At 36.6% G+C, this 18,020-nt stretch overlaps 1 protein-coding gene across 3 annotated transcripts in view; it reads right to left on the reverse strand.

Moving 5' to 3' along the window:
* Nucleotides 1-18,020, reverse strand: part of CENPF (centromere protein F) — a 37,040-nt gene extending 19,020 nt beyond the window's left edge. The window contains exons 1-10 of one of the 3 annotated variants that reach the window (XM_010706708.3): nt 17,979-18,014; nt 17,348-17,552; nt 15,790-15,986; nt 13,113-13,228; nt 12,477-12,568; nt 10,954-11,224; nt 9,349-9,551; nt 7,596-7,721; nt 4,871-4,999; nt 3,219-3,341 (exon numbers count right to left, since the gene is read on the reverse strand). In XM_010706708.3, the coding sequence (XP_010705010.1) occupies nt 3,219-3,341; nt 4,871-4,999; nt 7,596-7,721; nt 9,349-9,551; nt 10,954-11,224; nt 12,477-12,568; nt 13,113-13,228; nt 15,790-15,986; nt 17,348-17,509 (1,419 nt within the window). In that variant the 5' untranslated portion in view covers nt 17,510-17,552; nt 17,979-18,014. Of the gene's footprint in view, nt 1-3,218; nt 3,342-4,870; nt 5,000-7,595; nt 7,722-9,348; nt 9,552-10,953; nt 11,225-12,476; nt 12,569-13,112; nt 13,229-15,789; nt 15,987-17,347; nt 17,553-17,670; nt 17,948-17,967 lie in introns of those variants that run through there. The other 2 variants (XM_019612670.1, XM_019612671.2) reach the window with 2 other exon arrangements.

Here is an 18,020-nt window from a genome sequence, read left to right on the forward strand (position 1 = left end):
ATCACCATAGCAACAAAGCTCACATTTAAGACAGAACATATTTAGAAGTGCTTACACTTTCAGAGGGTTGTTTTGCCATTAGGAGTACTTTCTTCCAAATAAATTGAGTTTAATTATATATATATAAAATCAACTGTACAGTGCCATTGCATGTGGGAAATGAAACAAAAGTTCTTGTAGGAAAATGAATCCTTTTTCTCCAAACTCCTGTACTGCTGGACAACAGATGGCATGGCACTGGCATGGTCCAATTGGAAACAGGTCGTCTATTATTCATCCATTTACTACTAGCAGATGGACAGCAATTCTCAAAAGCCAAGCTCAAGAAACAGAAACGTCTGGATGAAAAATATTAAATGCTTGCTGGCATGGCAGGCTTGTTTTTGAAGCAACATAAATAAATCACCCTTAGAACACGATTAAAATTGTCACTGTCATAAACAGTTAACTTTCTTTCTACTCATAGCCCTCCCTACTCAGAGTTTAAAAAAAAAAGTCACAAAATTTTCAAGGAACAAAGTTTTCTAGTTATCCCAACAATAATTCCTCAAGTTACAAGTGCCAAAACGTCCTGCATTCCAAGTGCTGCATGAAAATACAAGTACAAGAACTAAACATGCCTGTTCATTAGAAAACCTGGAGTGATCTATTTACAAAAGAACAGATAAGTTTAAGAAATTAAAACAGCTGAGAAGTCCCATTATTTTGATTCAGTGCAAAACATTTCCAATTAACAGCATTCAGCAAAGCCCAGGAAGCCACAATTTATCAAAGCATATGATAACAACTTTCCATTTGCATTTTCTAAAGCTATAAGAAATAAAATCAATTTGGCTTTGATCCAGTTAATGACTCTACCTCTATGATGTTTTACTCAATGTATCCATTCTGCAACCATGACTTGAGAAAAAAAATAAATAAAATCAAAGAACTAAACTGAGCTCCAGAAAATATGCATATAGTACTACTGATCGGGAGAAAGTCTTCAGTGGGCAGACTGAGCAGTACAGGGACAGACTGATCAATTTTTTCCATTAACAGCCACGGGTTTGCTAGCATCATCAAAATGTAAGCTATATCTTAATATGCCATAACTGCTACATCACAGAAATACCAAGATTGCAAAGCTTACCGGTCCTTAAACTAAACATATCTAGTCTGTCTCACAAGTGCATCTATTTTGCAATATTTTGAAATGTCAGTCTTACACAGTAAGGAGTGAATACAGCAGTAGATTAACCACCGCAAAACAATGGTATTCCCCAATAAGAAGCTAGAACATTACTGCAAGATTCTATTCCTCTCTCTGCAGCAAATCTAAAGACATCGCAAACTCATTCTCATTTCCTACTGCTATAAACAAAATCTACAGTCAACAAAACCTCCAGGACTTCAAAACAATTTGATGATTTTGGGTTTTTTTTTTTTTGGATTACACTTATTTATGATTGATGATGACAAGCCAGGTCTTAAGGTTTGCAACATACACGATAATATCATATGCAAGTCAAGACAGAGAGAAAACTCCAGCATTACTGATCTCTTCAAGTACTACTACATCCCAAGATTCAGATTCTTTATAAATGTATCACTCACATTCTAAAACAATATCACTGTCACCAGCTGTTTAATTGTCTGGCCAAGACAAACAAATACAAAGAAAAGCAGCTACAGACCAATAGGATGGATAAAAGATCAGTAGATAAAAACCAGCACTACCAAGAATTTGCAGTAGAGAGAGTATCTCCACAAATTAAGATATTCTCTGTCAGCAGGATCCCAAAGGAAAAAAACACCAAACAAGTGTCCTGTATCAAGCCTCACTTTATAATTTCAAAACAGGAAAAGGCATGTAATATTTGCTATACATGATTTCTCTTTTTTCCCCATTCATTTTTCAATATGAAAGATTACACTGAGATTGTGCAGAAGCTTCCCAGAGGCTTTTCTCTTTTGTTATACATGGGAAGAACAAAAGTGTTTTTGATCAGCATTTCCACTAGAAGGCACTGGTTACGTTTATTTGCTAAATAAACATGTGCCAAGGAGGACTATCCAGCACTGAGGCCAAGTGACATGGGACAGTCCATATCTGTACCATTAAAAGCTTGTATCTTCCAAAGCAGGTGTCTGTAACCAAACTGTTTGCTGGGAATGGCCCTTGGCTCATGTGAACTCTCAAACTGTGCCTGGGAATTGTACAAGAGTGCTAGTCAGCTGGGCCAAAGCCATGTGAAATAATGTTCTAACAATTAACAGCTTAAATAGCCACATTCCAATAACTGGGAACATTTCCAGACATTGTAATCTACCAGCATGAATGTACCTAAACCAAAGTTTCACAATATACTAAAGCTGTATCAGTGTTAGCGCTAGTGGGGAAAAAAACCACCTATGTTACTTCAAATTTGTTCACAGAATTTTTGGCAGAAATTATATCAGATTTTATATCTGCTCATAACAACAGGCAATGAGCCAGATGAAATTATTTAAATAAAACAAATCTTTGATATAGATTCCATAGGTTTCTTTCATAGATTCCATAGGCTTTCTTCCCTTTAACTGGAAGCAGAAAACAAGAATTCCATCGCCTGTGGTTCACATAGCACACCTGTAATAAGTTTTTACGGTAGATTCTCTGCTACATAAGCAAAACAGTGGAACTGAAAAGACAAAGGCAGATAAGACAGGAAAAGATTTCTGCCCCTATGAATATGAGGTTGCATGTTAAAAGATAAAGATCTTTCTGAATTTATCTTCATTTTGAGGAAAGTGTTTAGAGTGGTGTAAACATCTTGGATTCTGTTTCCTTTTAGAAAAATGCAGTTGTTTCAAGACAACCTACTGAGCATTTGCATATGATTTTAAAGCCCAGTAGTATGCACTAATGGTTGTAGAATGTACTTCTAAAGTCAAACAAACACTTATTCCTGCTTTTAGTCCTGAAATAAAAATACATATTTTAAAACAAAAGCCCACATTTGGTAAAAGAAGTCTAATGTGAACTTGAAGAGTGTTGAATAGAATTCTAATATTGTATCCCAGAGTCCACCAGCTAATTGCACAGGCTGAATTAGTGTACGTAAACCTAGTGAAGACCTAATTTGTGTTATTAAAATAATTCATAAGAAGTGTCTAAAGATACTTTATAGACAGTCCTAACGTTTACAGATGAGTAATTTATGATAATAACTCTGTTACTCCTCTGTATTGGTTACCTCAAAGGTTCTCGTGAGATCTGTTTCCTTAGCCTGGGCTGCTAACAAAGCCTGTTCTGCTCTGCACAGCTTCTGGGTAAGATCACTGGTATCATGTTCCAAGCGTTGTTTCACTGCCATTACCTGCAAGAATACTGAAAATTTACTTTTTCCTTTAAAACTCCCATGCATAAACTTTAAATTCTTTTACAAAGAAAAAGAAAACTACATTACTTTATTCCACCTTGGACCTAAAGTTGCTGCATTGTGGTTTAGAAAACAACTTCTTATTGCCTTTCTGCCCCCTTACCTCCAGAAAGGTGGCATATCTCTAAAATAAATACAGATTTTCTGAGACAAATGAATACATTCAATTAGCAGATAAATCACCACAATGTAGCTGATATGACTATAGGATATAAATGAGATTGAAGGCATAACAGCCTTTTTGCTAAGCTATAGAAATCAGAAATTAAGCACCACAACTGCACGTCTCGCTGCATGGACAGTGTTCTAGAGAAACCGAACAGGCCTTCCCTCTTTCAAAATAGTCCTATAATGCTCCAGATTTAAAAGAAAGGAAATACAAAGGAAATATGATTAACAAGTCAAAACAAGAAAGCAAGAAAAATATATAGTAATATTTATAATATAATAATTCTGAGCTCTTGGGATAATAAATCAGCTTTCTTGTAGAAAGAACTATAAAGTACCTGTTTTTCAATATGAAACCAATTTCTTTAGTAGCATACGCTCAAGAAAAATGTATATTAAAAACCTACACTGAAAACATTTAACAATGTATTCACTTCCAGAAACATTGTCTTAGTTCAGTCTCCCTGCTAATGGGTCTTCTCAACACAACTTTCAGACTTAACTTTTTTTTTTTTTCTTACTAATTCAGCTAGCTTTGCTGCTTCATAGCTGCTACCAAAAGCATTCTGACCCTTAAATACGTAAGGTTTTTAGTCTTCTAGGCTTCTGCTGCACTATAATTCCTTAAAATTGTGGCTCCATCATAACTAATATGACCTAATGGCTACTTGCTGCCAAAACTGGGGAAGATCTCCCTAACATTCAAAGCGCCCCTCACACAAGCCCTGACAATAATCTGGATTTTGGGGGGACTCAGTTCAGTCAAATTGATGGAAAACTCTTATGCCCATGTACACACGTACTTTCTGTTTTCTTCGCTTTTTTAGATCTATTATCAGTTCTCTGCAGGTTCAAACGTGTGCAGGTGCTGCTATAAAGAAAGTAACAGGAGTGCATGACCAAGAGTATATGAAATACAGCTGCATTTCCAAGAGTCAGTTGATTGACTACCCGTAGATCAGCTTAGCTCTACCATCAGGCTGCACCTCTATGGTTTCTTGTACAAGGTGCCTCTTGTGAACAGCCACAGTTATTCTTGTCTCATTCAACAGACTTATTTTAATGGCACTGCTCTCCTTCCCTGTGAAAAGTGGACTAAGCCCAAACCTTTTGAATTCCGTAATTCACATTTAAATATGTAGCATTGCAGTGAGAAACGGTAAATACAAAGCAGCTAATACAAACTGCACAAAATATTAATGTAAATCCCCACATTGATTATTATTATTTACTTTGTGCAGTATTGTCAAGACTACTAAATTTTAGCAGTAGTAGAAGTTTTTAATATAAAAACCTACTTTGTCGAATTCTGCCTGCAGAGCATTGAAGTCATTTTTGGCTTGCTGTAGCTCCTGATTCAGTTTGTTTCTTACATCATTGTTCTGCTGATCCAGCTTTTGCAAGGAACGTTGCTGACAAGAGAGTTCCTAGAAGACAGTGGTAGATTAGCAAAGAAATAAGTACATAAAACAGCAACAAGTCTCTATTTTTGTTACTGGAGCTATAACAAAGGGATACTGATATGCGGATACTGCCAGCTCAGAAACACTCCTCTTACACAATAAATAATTTAAATATAACTTTGGTGTGTGCTGCAAGTTTCATGTGGACAAGCGTGGTTCTAATTCAGTTTGTGCCATCTACTGAAAAACTTCATGATATGAGCAACAGTCATATCATGAAAAGGGGGGGGGGAAGTACCTAGATCTAGTGAAAGTAAGTATTAAAATTTGTTATGTTAAAGATGTGTTTCAAATAAGATTCACTTTATGCTACAAGTGGACAAAATCAACTCTTCTTTACCATTACTTAAATACCACACTGTAGGTGTGATGTTTTCCCCCCCGGGGAAATTCATAGTTATTTATAAAATAATAATCAGCATGGGACTAATCAACAGGAGACTAACAAAGACAGTCTTTTGTGAAAATAGCATAAAACAGACTTTGTGAAACCTGCAGAAGAACAATACATTTCATGTGGTTCTTACAACACAAGAAATAGGCATCAATTAAGAAAAACAATCATGATTGCAATTTCCATTTGGTCTGTCCTTATGCCTTTGGCTATTACAGTTGTAATTCTGTATAAAGTGCAGCATCAATCTTTGCTAAGCTTTGTTAAAAATATGCATTTGTTACACACCAGTCTTCTGCGTAGAACCTGATGTAGATAAACCTGTAATTATATTCCCACACAAGAAGGTGACAGAAGCACTGTGTAATTTGGAGGGAAAAGATGTGACAACAGCTCAATGTCACTTAAGCTAATGCTAGTTACTAACACTGAATAGAGTACACATTAGATCTAAAGAGCTCTTCTGCAAACCTCTGGCCAGAAGCACTTCTTGAGTGCATGCAAGGAAGCCCTTTGGACCTTAGTGAACTTATTAAAGACATTGAATTAATCTCTTCATTACACTCCATACCAATACAATAATTATTTCTAAAGCTGAGGGACTGAAGAGATCTTGCCTTTTAAACAGTAAGAGTACAAAAGAGAAACTGCAAAAAACCTTTTTTAGACGAATACTCAAAACAACAAAAAAGTAGTTCCTTTACTTTTAGCTGCCCAAAAGTTAGCTACATACCTCTAAGCTTACAGGGGAGGCTCTCTTTCATTCTCAGCAAAAATTCAGATAAACTGTGAAGACATCTGCATCTAAGCTGCAGGAATAACCTGCCTTCTGGAGGTGCCTCTGATAACACAAGGTAAAGCAAAGGCTATAGCTATAATTAGCTTAGATGGACATCTAAATTTCAAATGATAAATTCCATCTTTTCAGTTTGGAAACTGGAAGTAAGCTTTCCAACGAAAATTAACAGAAAACATTTGAAATTATGTACCGATGCAAGTCCAACTCTGAAACCAGGTTATGTTACCAGCTAAGAAGCAGCCTTTAGAAGCCCCAGGCATTTGCCATTATGGAAGTTAATCAAACACATATTGAAAACTCACCTGCCTTGTAGAAACTGAAATGGAATAAGAAGCCTACAAGCGAGCTTTTATAGGACAGAATTTAGTAGGACCGGAATTTAGCTTTCACAGAATGAAAAAATCCCAACCAAGTAAAATATACAGATGAGAATTTCCAATATTTTCTATTCAACAATTATTCAAAGATCAATTCTTATAACCTCTTCTAGACAAGGTTCTGTTTGTCTTTGAGATCCTAGGTAAGATTTTGTGAAACTGTTTTTTCACTCCAGCATCTTTAGCAATATCGTTCATCAGCCACTCCAGCAGAACTGCTACCAGTGATTTAGTCTTCCTAAGGATTACCTCTGAGAAAAACTTTCAGGACAAACATTTGACACAACAGCAATTGTCCTCAGGACAGCCTCCTTCCCAGTCCCTAAAGAAAACTAAAAATACCTATCCAAAGTGTCATCATCACTACGGAATCTGAGTCATCTTTTGGATTTTCCAGCGCTGATTAAGTTTAGATCTCATCTGAATCAGCGTTCAACTAAACAAACATCTAAACAAACTTCACTAATTTCCCTGGGATACCACTAGATTTTTTCTTCTCTGCATTAACTGTCAAAAAAGAGAAAGCTAAGGACAGATATGCTAATCTTGAATTTTACCATCTTCTGAGCATGAAACAAGATTAGAAGAGAGAAACAATCCTAAAGAAATTTTTTGTCATTGTGAGACACAGGAAAAGTTAACTAAGATTCCAAACAAATAACTGGGTTATTACATTTGAAGTCACATATATAGCAAGTTTGTGGTCAATATAACCTAATTTCTTGCATATTTGCATTTCAATCATACCTCTCAAACAGACTAATACCTAATAAACACTAATAAATAATTTTGCATCTCTGTGGCAGCCCTTCCTCTCTGCAGGGATGTGTTCTCAGTTTTTCCAATTACCTTTGAGACTTTTACCTATTAAGAGTGATTGCAGTTAACCGGAAAGTAGTTACAAAAAAACAAAACAAAACAAAACAAAACAGGCCATGTGATTTCATCTCCTCAGCAAGTCAAAAGTTAGAAAAGTTCTTCTTGTCTTACCTCTTGGTATTCCTTTTCCTTTGCTTTTAATTTCTGTTCCAAGGACTGACGAGCACTCTCAGCATTTTGTCTTTGACAATTCAGTTCTTCCGACAATCTTTTCATCTTTTGCTCCATTGCTTGGACCTAAAATAATCAAGTCTGAGTGTATGGGAACTGCTGAATCATGGCCTGAACCTCTGATTGACCACCTGAGACAAGCAATGAGTCAGCCCTGGGAGCACAGGTGAAGGCAATTCACCTGTGCTACCAGAAGGGGTGGAGCCTGGCTGCACCTCTCCAAGACCCCATTTAAGAGCTGACTGCCACTAAGAAAGGGTCTCTTTTTGGAGATTGCTCCTCCTGGAGTAAGCCCAGGACAAGGGTAAGCTTTCCATTCATTCTTCTTTAGCATGATAACCTGTTTAGCGTAACTTTTTCGTACACTTCTTAATTATAACATCTGTATATTCACTGATTATACACCAAGCATTAAAAGTACAAGTTTTATTTTAGATCATCTCCATTCATGTAAAAAGTCTAATTTCACTTAACACAATTGTTCTGTCATCCAAATAAACTACAGTGTAACTCTGCATGGTATCAGAAGTTCTTAATAATCCAAGGTACTAAACACATACTTGCTTATGTTGGTGATAATATGTATGTATGCATATACATATTTCTTGAAAATGATAATATATATCAGTGGAAAAAAATAGGAGAGAATATATATATATCTTCTCACAATAAAATCACCTTCAGAAAAAAACACATCTTTGATATGAAGTTTGAGGATAAAGACAGTAATTTATTAAAGATCATTCTATTATAGCAGTCCTTTGCCCCAGAACTATCTACAGTTTACTTGACAGCCTACAGAATCACGCTGTATCTGACATCAAATCATAGATTCAAATAATTATGACTTCTGCCCTATTTTCCTATTTGTCAAATGCTACAAAAAGAGACTTCAGGAAGGTACTGCAACTCAATCAGTAAGAAGAAAACTTCATACTGGTTAGCTTCTACAGTTTAAAATCCAAGATTTTTAAGAATTATTCTCTATTTTGCATGATTATCTGCAAAACTCTGAATGATTTTGCTTTTACATATTTTATATTTAAATAAAATTATTGACTAAAGAAATTCACCAAGTTGTACTACGCTGTTGGTTTTTTAAAAAACTTTACTTAGTATGCCTATGAATGTAAATTGCTTAGGATTAGGTCATGAAAACACATTTTAAGATTACATATTTTCTCAACATCATCTTGCATGACATTTTAACCCATATTTTAGTTCACACAAGTCGTTTAAAACGCAAAGACTATGCCATCACAACACACTGTAGTTTAGGCAGCCATACTGATTTTCAGCCAAAGTTGTATGACAGACGCTTCACGGTTAGAACTTGCCACCAGATGTCATTGTTGCTCTACGCAATTTAATCTAAAAATATTTTTTAGTATTCCAGCCAAACTTGCCTGAAGGCTACAAGTAAAGAATGGAAAGTATTTCTTCAAGTAGAGTAAGAACCTTTCAGAAAATGGACATCAGCTTATGAATAGTCAGTTATATCTACTTATGAGTACTTATAGGTAATATGTAAACTAGCATTTTCTTGTCAAAACTGGATCCTCAGCAAATGCTCAAGAAAGTTGTCAGGGTATCTTGATTCTTACAAACAGCTTACAAAACAGCTGAAAGGTGACACACATTAATACTGGGATTGAACTTTAAGGACACTCAGATGTGTGATGCAATATCTCACCTGTGCGGTAGCCTGATCAAATTGTGTCTTCATCTGAGTCAGTTTATCTCTTGTTTTGTTCAAGACTTTATTCTTCTCTGTTAATTCCAGCTTTGCTCTATCCAGCTGAAGTTCAATCTCTTGATGCTTATTCATATGGGATTTCTTCTCCTTTTCTAGAGCTTGCAGTTGTTGTTCTAGGTCTTTGACATTGGAATTTAGCTCTGAATTTTAAAACAGTCAAGATTAAGGATACTTCTTCCATGACTTCCAAGGGTCTATAAATTCTGAAATATTGAGAATGTCTGATAACAATCTAATGCCTGACGAAAACAGACACTGCAAAATGTTCAGCAAGCAGAACATAGGAATAGGATAGTTGACTAAATTGACAAGTTCCACTTTGTGACATAGGAGAGTAAAGAAAAAGTCAGGCCAAAATGCTGCAAAGGCAAAAGATTATTTGTTCTTTTGCTATTGGTTTTTCCTTCTTTGTTTTTAGAAATACAGAAACATATCTCTGGATAAATACTTTCAGTTCAATTCTGTTTATTTTTAAAGGAAAGGCACCCACTACAAACATTTGCTTGGGACAACTGTGAGCCTTTGAAGCAAAGAGACTTTTCAATTACTGAGCATTTGCAAATAGAGTATTTTACTACTTAATATTTTTCTTGTCTCTAAAGCTATACATATACAAAGTAAAATCAAGTGATCCTGTCATAGTATAAATCAGCAAGAGTGTGTCTTCCAAAATCACAACAATTTTGTGATAGAAAGCATTAGTCAGTTACAGAACTGTCATTAAGAATTACTAAGTGGCTATACGTATATTTTCTCTCTCTTTTTTTTTTTTTAAAGACCTGTTCTCCTGATGCTAAATTTTTAAGGCTTCTAAACTGGAAAGTATAGCCCAGGCTGAAACTTCATCTGTAGGCAATTAAATAAACAGAAAATACAGAAACTGGTTGAAAAAAAAAAAAACTACAAGAAACACTTGTAGTCCAAATAGCAGATTTAAGTCTGCTATTTACTACCATAATCAAGCAAATATCTGATCACCAGAAGAGATCAGACATCTGAAAAAAAGTCTTTCTTCATTTCAACATGCATAAAGTAAGATCATGCTTAACTTTTCCTTTGGATTTCTGGTATCACTCTGTCCTGAGTTTCCCGTAGTGTTCTTCACAGACAAATTTAGTTATGTATTAAGAATGTTTAATCAGTGAATTTTTAAATGCAGATACTGCTCAGCCATAAAACTCAATCGTAAAAATGAAGGAAACCATATGATCAAATTCAACAGTGAGTTGTAATTAAATCCTGAAATCCTGAAATTAAATTCTAAGAGAATTGTTCCAAAAGCAACGGAATCATTGGAGAAGGCTATCCTCCTTTAATTTTTATGTGATGTCCTCTGCTCACCCCAAAATCTCTCCTGGATAATCTCATATGGCTGGTCTTTGTGAATACACACACAAGTAGCCAGCTGGGCTAGTTGCCAAAGGAAACAACAGGTACCTTTCCCTCAGTAAAAGACCAATTCCGATAACTCCCTTCTATCCACATGGCATGAAGTGGCATGAAACCAAGAGCCTCTGAGTTTTAAAGAAATATATTAGATACCTTGGTTCTGGGCTCTTAGCTGGATGATGAGCGAAGAGTTACAATCCTCAGAAAAACTGTTGTCAAACTTGCTCTTCTCTGATGTTATACTCGAATTGGCTTCTTTTTCCCATGGAAAATAGGGTGTTGAAGAAGTTCTTTTTGCAGGGGTTTCTTGATTTCTAGATGGTGTTTTTTCTTGTTGCCATGAAAACACAGATGAAGAAGCCTGATGTCGAGCGATCTCCCTGTGACTCAAAGAGCTTTGTTGAATATAAGGCTGATTTATTTTCTGTGACCAAGAAAAAAAAAAACCCTAAATTCATATAGCAACAATATAAAAAAATAATTCACTTATTAATAACTAGATAATAGGTTGTGATCATTTCACATTGTTGTGACAACACATCATGTATCAGTGCAAATTACTCATTGATATCACCACTTTTTATACTACATAAATTAAATTACTGTAATTGAAGCATACCAAGTACTTATCAACAGATCTGCATCTCCAAAACAAGGAGACCAATTAGGTCATTCTGAAAGTAATGCCTCCTATTTATCTCTACAGAAGCTACAGCAGTTAAGAGCACAATAACAGTGTTTGATAGAACAACTTCTCAGCCACAAAGCACTGTTTTTCAACATAGCCACCACAATAAGCCATATATTTTCACTTTTTAGTGACAATAGGAGACTGAATTTAGGTGTCATCACAGTGATTCAGCCAGTTCACTTTGGAGTGCCCTATGAATTCAGTGGCGTATGTTAGAATCATAGAATAACCCAAGTTGGAATGGGCCCACAACAATTATCAAATCCAACTCAGGGCTCCACACAGGACTGCCCAACATTCAAACCTCATGTCTAAGAGCACTGTCCAAACACTTCTTGATTTCCAATAGCCTGGTGCTGTGATCACTTCGCTGGAGAAATACTATCTGTATCTGATTATCATTATAGCACTATTCTTTTTATCAATTGCTTTTAAGACTTGTTCTGACCTCAATTTAAGATTATACTAGAGATTCACAGCTGCCACAAAGAACAACTTTAACATAGGAAGCTTTTTAAGCCTTTAGATTTACAATCTAGTAAAAACTATATATTTGCTTCATTTTTGAGGGCTTTTACGTCTTAGTCATTTACTGGCTTAGAGATCCTCTAAAATACTTCCTGCTTCTCAGACATTAAAAACTATACTGATTTTTGTTTGCTGGGTAAGTTATTTCTTGTAATCTTTTCAAGACTATTTTATTATCCTAACACATTTAAGATGCCCAAAGTAGCACCATTTTCACTTGTGCTTCACTGTCTATGCTTCATTGATTTTGAAGGATGTGCTCTCCATTTTAACATTCATTGTTTTGCTATTCAATTATGCTGGCTTTAGATTACTTTTACATGGTAATAATTAGCTTTTTTAAGAAATATATATTCTAATTATTTTTTAAGTGATGAGAAATGTATTCCACTCTTCCAAGTTTAATCAGTAGTAACTGTCTTAGATATCACACACGCCCTTTTCAAAACATACTTACCTTAGCCTGGATGGTTCTCAGTTCTAACTCTAGCTTCTTTCTTTCTTGTACTTCTTTCTTATATTTTTCTTCTAATTCTTCAAACTTAGCATCTACAAAGAAATGATGAATGGTTCTTTAAAATGCTACTTAATACACAGGTGTTATTAATGTCACTAATTTGAAGATAAGTGATGCTTTGATGTGAATACACAGATTTTGTTGTAAGTGTTCAGATTATTATGTACAATAGTAGCCTAAGTCAAAACAGTCTTATAAAGAACACAAATGACTGTTGACAATTTTAGTTGAAGCACCTACACTAGATGAAAGAGAAGAAATTTGTTCTTTACTATATGAAAGAAAAGCCGACACTATGAACAACCATTCAAAAAACCACTGCAGTCTGTTGATAAATACTCCCATTACTATTTCATGCCCATCAGTGTAGTGTTTAAAAGGTTTAGTATTTGCTGTAAGAGTTCAATCTGCACTAATAGTTTTTAAAATTGGAGTTTATGGTGTTAGGAACCAGGTACCCTCACAATAAGCTATGTAATATGGACTAGGCAAGACAGTACGCATGTGATGTTTAAAACAGCTCTCTCACCTTCCAAGAAAACTGACAGTGCTGTATGAAGAAAAAAAACCATTTACCATTGTGACTTTGAACTGGTGTTAAAGGAGCAGTAAAACTTCTCTGTGGAGTACCACTGAACGACAAGTCTGCTGCAATCAGTGACTGCTGACTTCTCTCAAGCTCACATTTGTATCTGTTTAGGAAAGAAGGAGGAGTAGTTAATTACTCTTAGAAACTAGAAAACTAGGAGTCAGTTATCTATTTTTAAGACCCTGAAATGCACAAATAAATTATACTATTTCAAGTACCAAATTTAAAAATCAATTCTGAACAAGAACTGATTTTTGTGACCGTGAAGAGTTGAAGCTCATTCCTGGAAACTTTATCACTAGTTTATAAGTTATACAGTAATTGTTGTAATGGAACGGCAATCGCAGTCCTGCCTAGCAAGCACAGGTTGACAAGACAACCTGCTTCAGGTTGCAGTCCATAATAGTGACTCCACAACTTCCTAATCATTTTCTCCTTCCGTTTTATAACAAAGTTAAGAATTCTTCTCCCAGTAGGTTATCAGTTGCTATGAGGTGATAAATAACGTTACACAATCAGTCAGTATAAAACAGAACCAAATGCAAAATCAAAACTGACAGCCAGTTGAGCTGTACATAATACTTTTAATACCACAGTAGACAACTACATAAACCATAAAGGAAATAAAAGAACCCAATAAAGTCGTCTCTTCACAGCTTTCAAAATGGATGAGATGTACCCTTAAGCTGTAACCTCTCACAGCCAGCCTTTGACAGCAGATTTGTTCTATATTTCATCAGTGTAGCTATACCAACCTTGCCAACCACACTGGATTCTTTTTCAAAGAATCTCAGCAATCCCTGGCGTAAGGTTGGTGTTTCTACATATCATAAATTGTTGCTGAAATTTAGAATCTTCTTGTGAATGTAATTTACAACAGTGAAAAACCTCAAGTTTCCCTCGTTTTCTCAGAATGGGGAAAAAGGGAGAAAAAAAATGAGAGAAGAAAAAAAAAGCAAAAGGAGAAACAGAAAGAAGCCTCCAACAGCTCTTTCTTTATTTGCCTCTAAGGACAGTAAGAAGTACATCTTCCAACAGTTGAGAGAAATAAACATACTCCAGGCCATGATGACAAGCATTAAACAAAAGTTGGCATGGCAGGTTTACCCCTCTCTGAGATAATAATTCTGCATTACTATTATCAGCACAACACTTTCTTGTGTGCACAGGATACTCAACTTTATTGATACTCATTTATTTAAGAACAGAGCATATCTCTAGTATGAGAAAAAGTTTAACAGATGATGATGTTAACTTCACTGGGGGGAACAAGAGGCTAGAGAGCAGCCCCATGGAAAGGGATCTGGGGATTCTGAATGACATTGAGTTGAACATGAGTCAGCAGTGAGCTCTGGCAGCCAAAAGGTATCATACACTACAGTGCACCAGGCCCAATGCTGCCAGCCAGGTGAGGGAAAGGACTGTCTGCTTTGGTGAAGCCTTTCCTCAGATACTGTGTGTAGTTCTGGGCACCACATTATATTTGTGTCCTTATAAAGGCAAAGCTATCAAGCAAGCATCCAAAGGAAGGCTACAGAGATGGGGAATGGTCTAGAGGGCAATGTGCATGATTTATTCAGCCCAGAGAAGAGCAGACTGAGGGAAGGCTTCAGATAGCTGACATCTCCCTCACAAGGGAAGCACAGGAGCAGGTGCTGATCTCTTCTCTCTAGTAACAGAAACAGGAAAGGAGAAAATAGCCTGATAGGGTCTGAAGAAAAGGTTTTTCTTCAGAGGCTGCCCAGAGCAGTAGTCACAGTCCCAAGATTGCTGGAATTCAAGAAACATTTGGACAATGCTATCAGACACAAGATTTGCATTTTGATTGGTCTTACACAAAGGCCAGGATTTGGAATTAATCCTTGCGGGACCCTACAGCTCAGGATGTTCTGTATTTCTTTCTAGACAGCATACTTACATAGCCCCTGTGCCATAAATCTGATAACATTTACAAGTTGAGGTGTTTTTCCATCAACTTCACTGTAACACAGAAGACAAAGCACTAACAAAAACAATTATCTGAAACCACAACTACAGTTGGACAAGCACCTATCAGTACTAAGGCAGTGTTATCTCTGTAACAAAATAAAAAAATGTTTCCACAGAGCAGAGATGCCTAACTCTCCCACAAATCTCTATTTCAGTAAATAGTGCAGCAGGAATCACTTCTTTATTTCATTAACTAGATATGGTTGTTTGGTCACAGCACTGCTGCTTTTAGAAATTTCTTCTTCCACTCCAAGAGATGCTCACTCCTTCCTGCTGTCATAATTTTAAGTAGACTTGATCTTCAGTTATCCATGCACTTTCCTTACAACTCCAAGCCGTTTGCAAAGTATACTTCTGCAAAGTAACTCAGCTGTACTAACTCATTTGCTAATGCAAAGCAGATGTTTCCTTTCCTTGTAAGATGTTGCAGAACCCCCCCCCCCCTTAATTAAGGACAAACCATAGGCAATCACTGCTTCAAGCTGCAGACAGATCTACATAACAGCTCACATATACATACATAACAACAGGATGAAGTTTTGAAATTTTGGTCACAAGATTTGAACATGTAAGATGAAGAGAAACTGGAAGACCATAAAAGCCACATGAAAAGAGAAAAACAGGAGAAAATAACTGATTGAAGGTTAGGAGAAACAAAGCAAGTTCTCACTTTACCTTTTCAGTTCTTGTTCTAATCTTTCAATTTCCTTTTTGCTGGAACTCAGCTGCCCTGACAGAATGTTGACTTGAGATTCTTTCACTTGAAGGTCATGTGAGTTTTTCTGCTTTGCTTTGTCAAGACTATCACACAATTCCATCAAGCTCTGGTTCTCTCTCTTTAAACTTGCAGTTTCATTTTTTTCATTTTCAACCTAGTTGGAATAAAGAACATTTCAAAAAGGCTTAGTATCTAATCTTCACATCTTTACTTAAAATAATAATTACACAGATTACATGCTGTTTTTTTCTTCCCAGTATTCCAAACCATAACAGCACTGAAAACCTCAGACAGAAATACTTTCCAGACATCCTTGGGTTTAAACAAAAATACATCCTTAAAATTCATCTCAGTCACATTAATACCCAATTTACTGAATAGACATAGTCACATTAAAAACTCATGAGCTCTTAAATAGTGGTCTACACCAGTTCGCAGTCTTCAGTGATCGTCTCATTTCTCTTTCTATCCTCTAAGCCTTAGCAATCAGAATACTTTTATTACCTAAAGAAAAAAATGCATTGTTATTGTAAAGTGTTGCAGCTTTGTGTTGGAAATAGGCCCTGACAGCAGATTTCCTTCTCCTCCAGCCTCTGAGTCAAACTATAGCCACCTGCTGCTCAGCAGTAACTACTGGGAAGTAGGACACCAGAGCTCCTCTCAGCTTTGCCTCCAGCTGAAAAGTATTAAGTATTTGCTGCTGCTTCTGACATTTAAAACACATCTATTTGAATATACCCAATCTTTTCAGTATTCCCCCCCCCTCCAGCCCCCAATTTAGAGAACACATCAGCTGAGACTCTATCTGGAAACTCAGGAAGGAATAAATAACAATAACCTAGGAAAACTATTAAGCTTCAGTTTTGCTAGAAAATTGTATCAGCCAAACAGGAATAAGAGGCAAACTTCTGCCTTGCAACATTTGAATACAGCTTAGATACAGTTGCAGAATTCAGGTTATGAGTTCCTAGCTTCTAGGCTAGAGGGTTGACAGCCTAAAGCCAGATGAGAACAACACCTCATCCTTAAAGAAAAAAAATAATTCCCAAAATACAGATATACAAGCAGAAATCTGAGATGCATGTAAATTAAAGTAACAAATGAGACAAATAAGCATACAGAGACAATATGAAGCAGTAAGAGGTCATCAGTTGTGCTGCTCTCGTGTAAGAGGCATAGATTTTTAACAGGTATAATAACGTAATGTTTTCTTAAACATAAATCCTGGAAGAAAGCTTCAAAGTAAGCACGCATTTGGACTTGGACAACCATTTCAAACACTGATAGGAGGCATAAATACAATCAAAACTTAACAAAGAGCAGGATATGATGAACAGCTATGAGAAAGCAACGGAGATAAGCAGTTTACGTTCCCATGGTACCTTCCCAGTCAGTCAGCATGAAGAACAGAAAAATCTTTCATCTTCTAACAACACTCAGCTAACAAAGCTTCACACAATCACATCAGGCTTGCAGAACAGCATTTTAGGGAAGTTACCACAGTACCCACATTACCTTCTGTTTCTGCTTTTGCAAAGCTGCCTCCAGAGACTCTAACTGGAACTGTCTTTGCTGACGCTCTTTTTTCAGCTTGTCTACCTGACTCTCCAGCTCGTGGATCTTCTGAAGGACTCGTGGGGACAGGCCTTCTTTCCACTCCTCCACAACCCAGCTCATACTGACCAGGCTTTTCCCTCTACAAAACAGGTGGTAACAGTGCCTGAAAAACAAAGGCAACTACAATTAGACTTAAAGAGGATTATCTGACTCTTTCATGTTTACTTTTTTAATATGCCTACTTTTAACGTAGCAGTGGTTATAGTGAAGTATTTTACGACCTTGCAAACTTCCTGAGCTAGCTGCCGGCTTCTAACATTAGGTCCTATTTTAACACATTTCTGTCCAGTTAAAAGGAGGTTTAAAAACATGTCACTCAATCGCGTTGTACTTCTGCGGTGCTGCTCCTCAGAGCCCCCTGCAAAGCAACGGTGCAATTTCAAGCTGCAGCTATGCTTCACCCCTCCAAGCCCTTTGCAGACCGATAATGCAGATCTCAGCGCTAAAAGCCGCTCCTTACTGACAGAAGCAAGGACACGCAGCTCAGTCTGACCCACCCTCCGGCCCCAACCCCTCACCACCAGCAGACCCTGCGAGGAGCCGCAGCTGCCGGTCCCGCCGCTCACCGCCG

This window comes from Meleagris gallopavo, chromosome 2, assembly GCF_000146605.3.
Source record: "Meleagris gallopavo isolate NT-WF06-2002-E0010 breed Aviagen turkey brand Nicholas breeding stock chromosome 2, Turkey_5.1, whole genome shotgun sequence".
Classification (NCBI taxonomy): domain Eukaryota; kingdom Metazoa; phylum Chordata; class Aves; order Galliformes; family Phasianidae; genus Meleagris; species Meleagris gallopavo.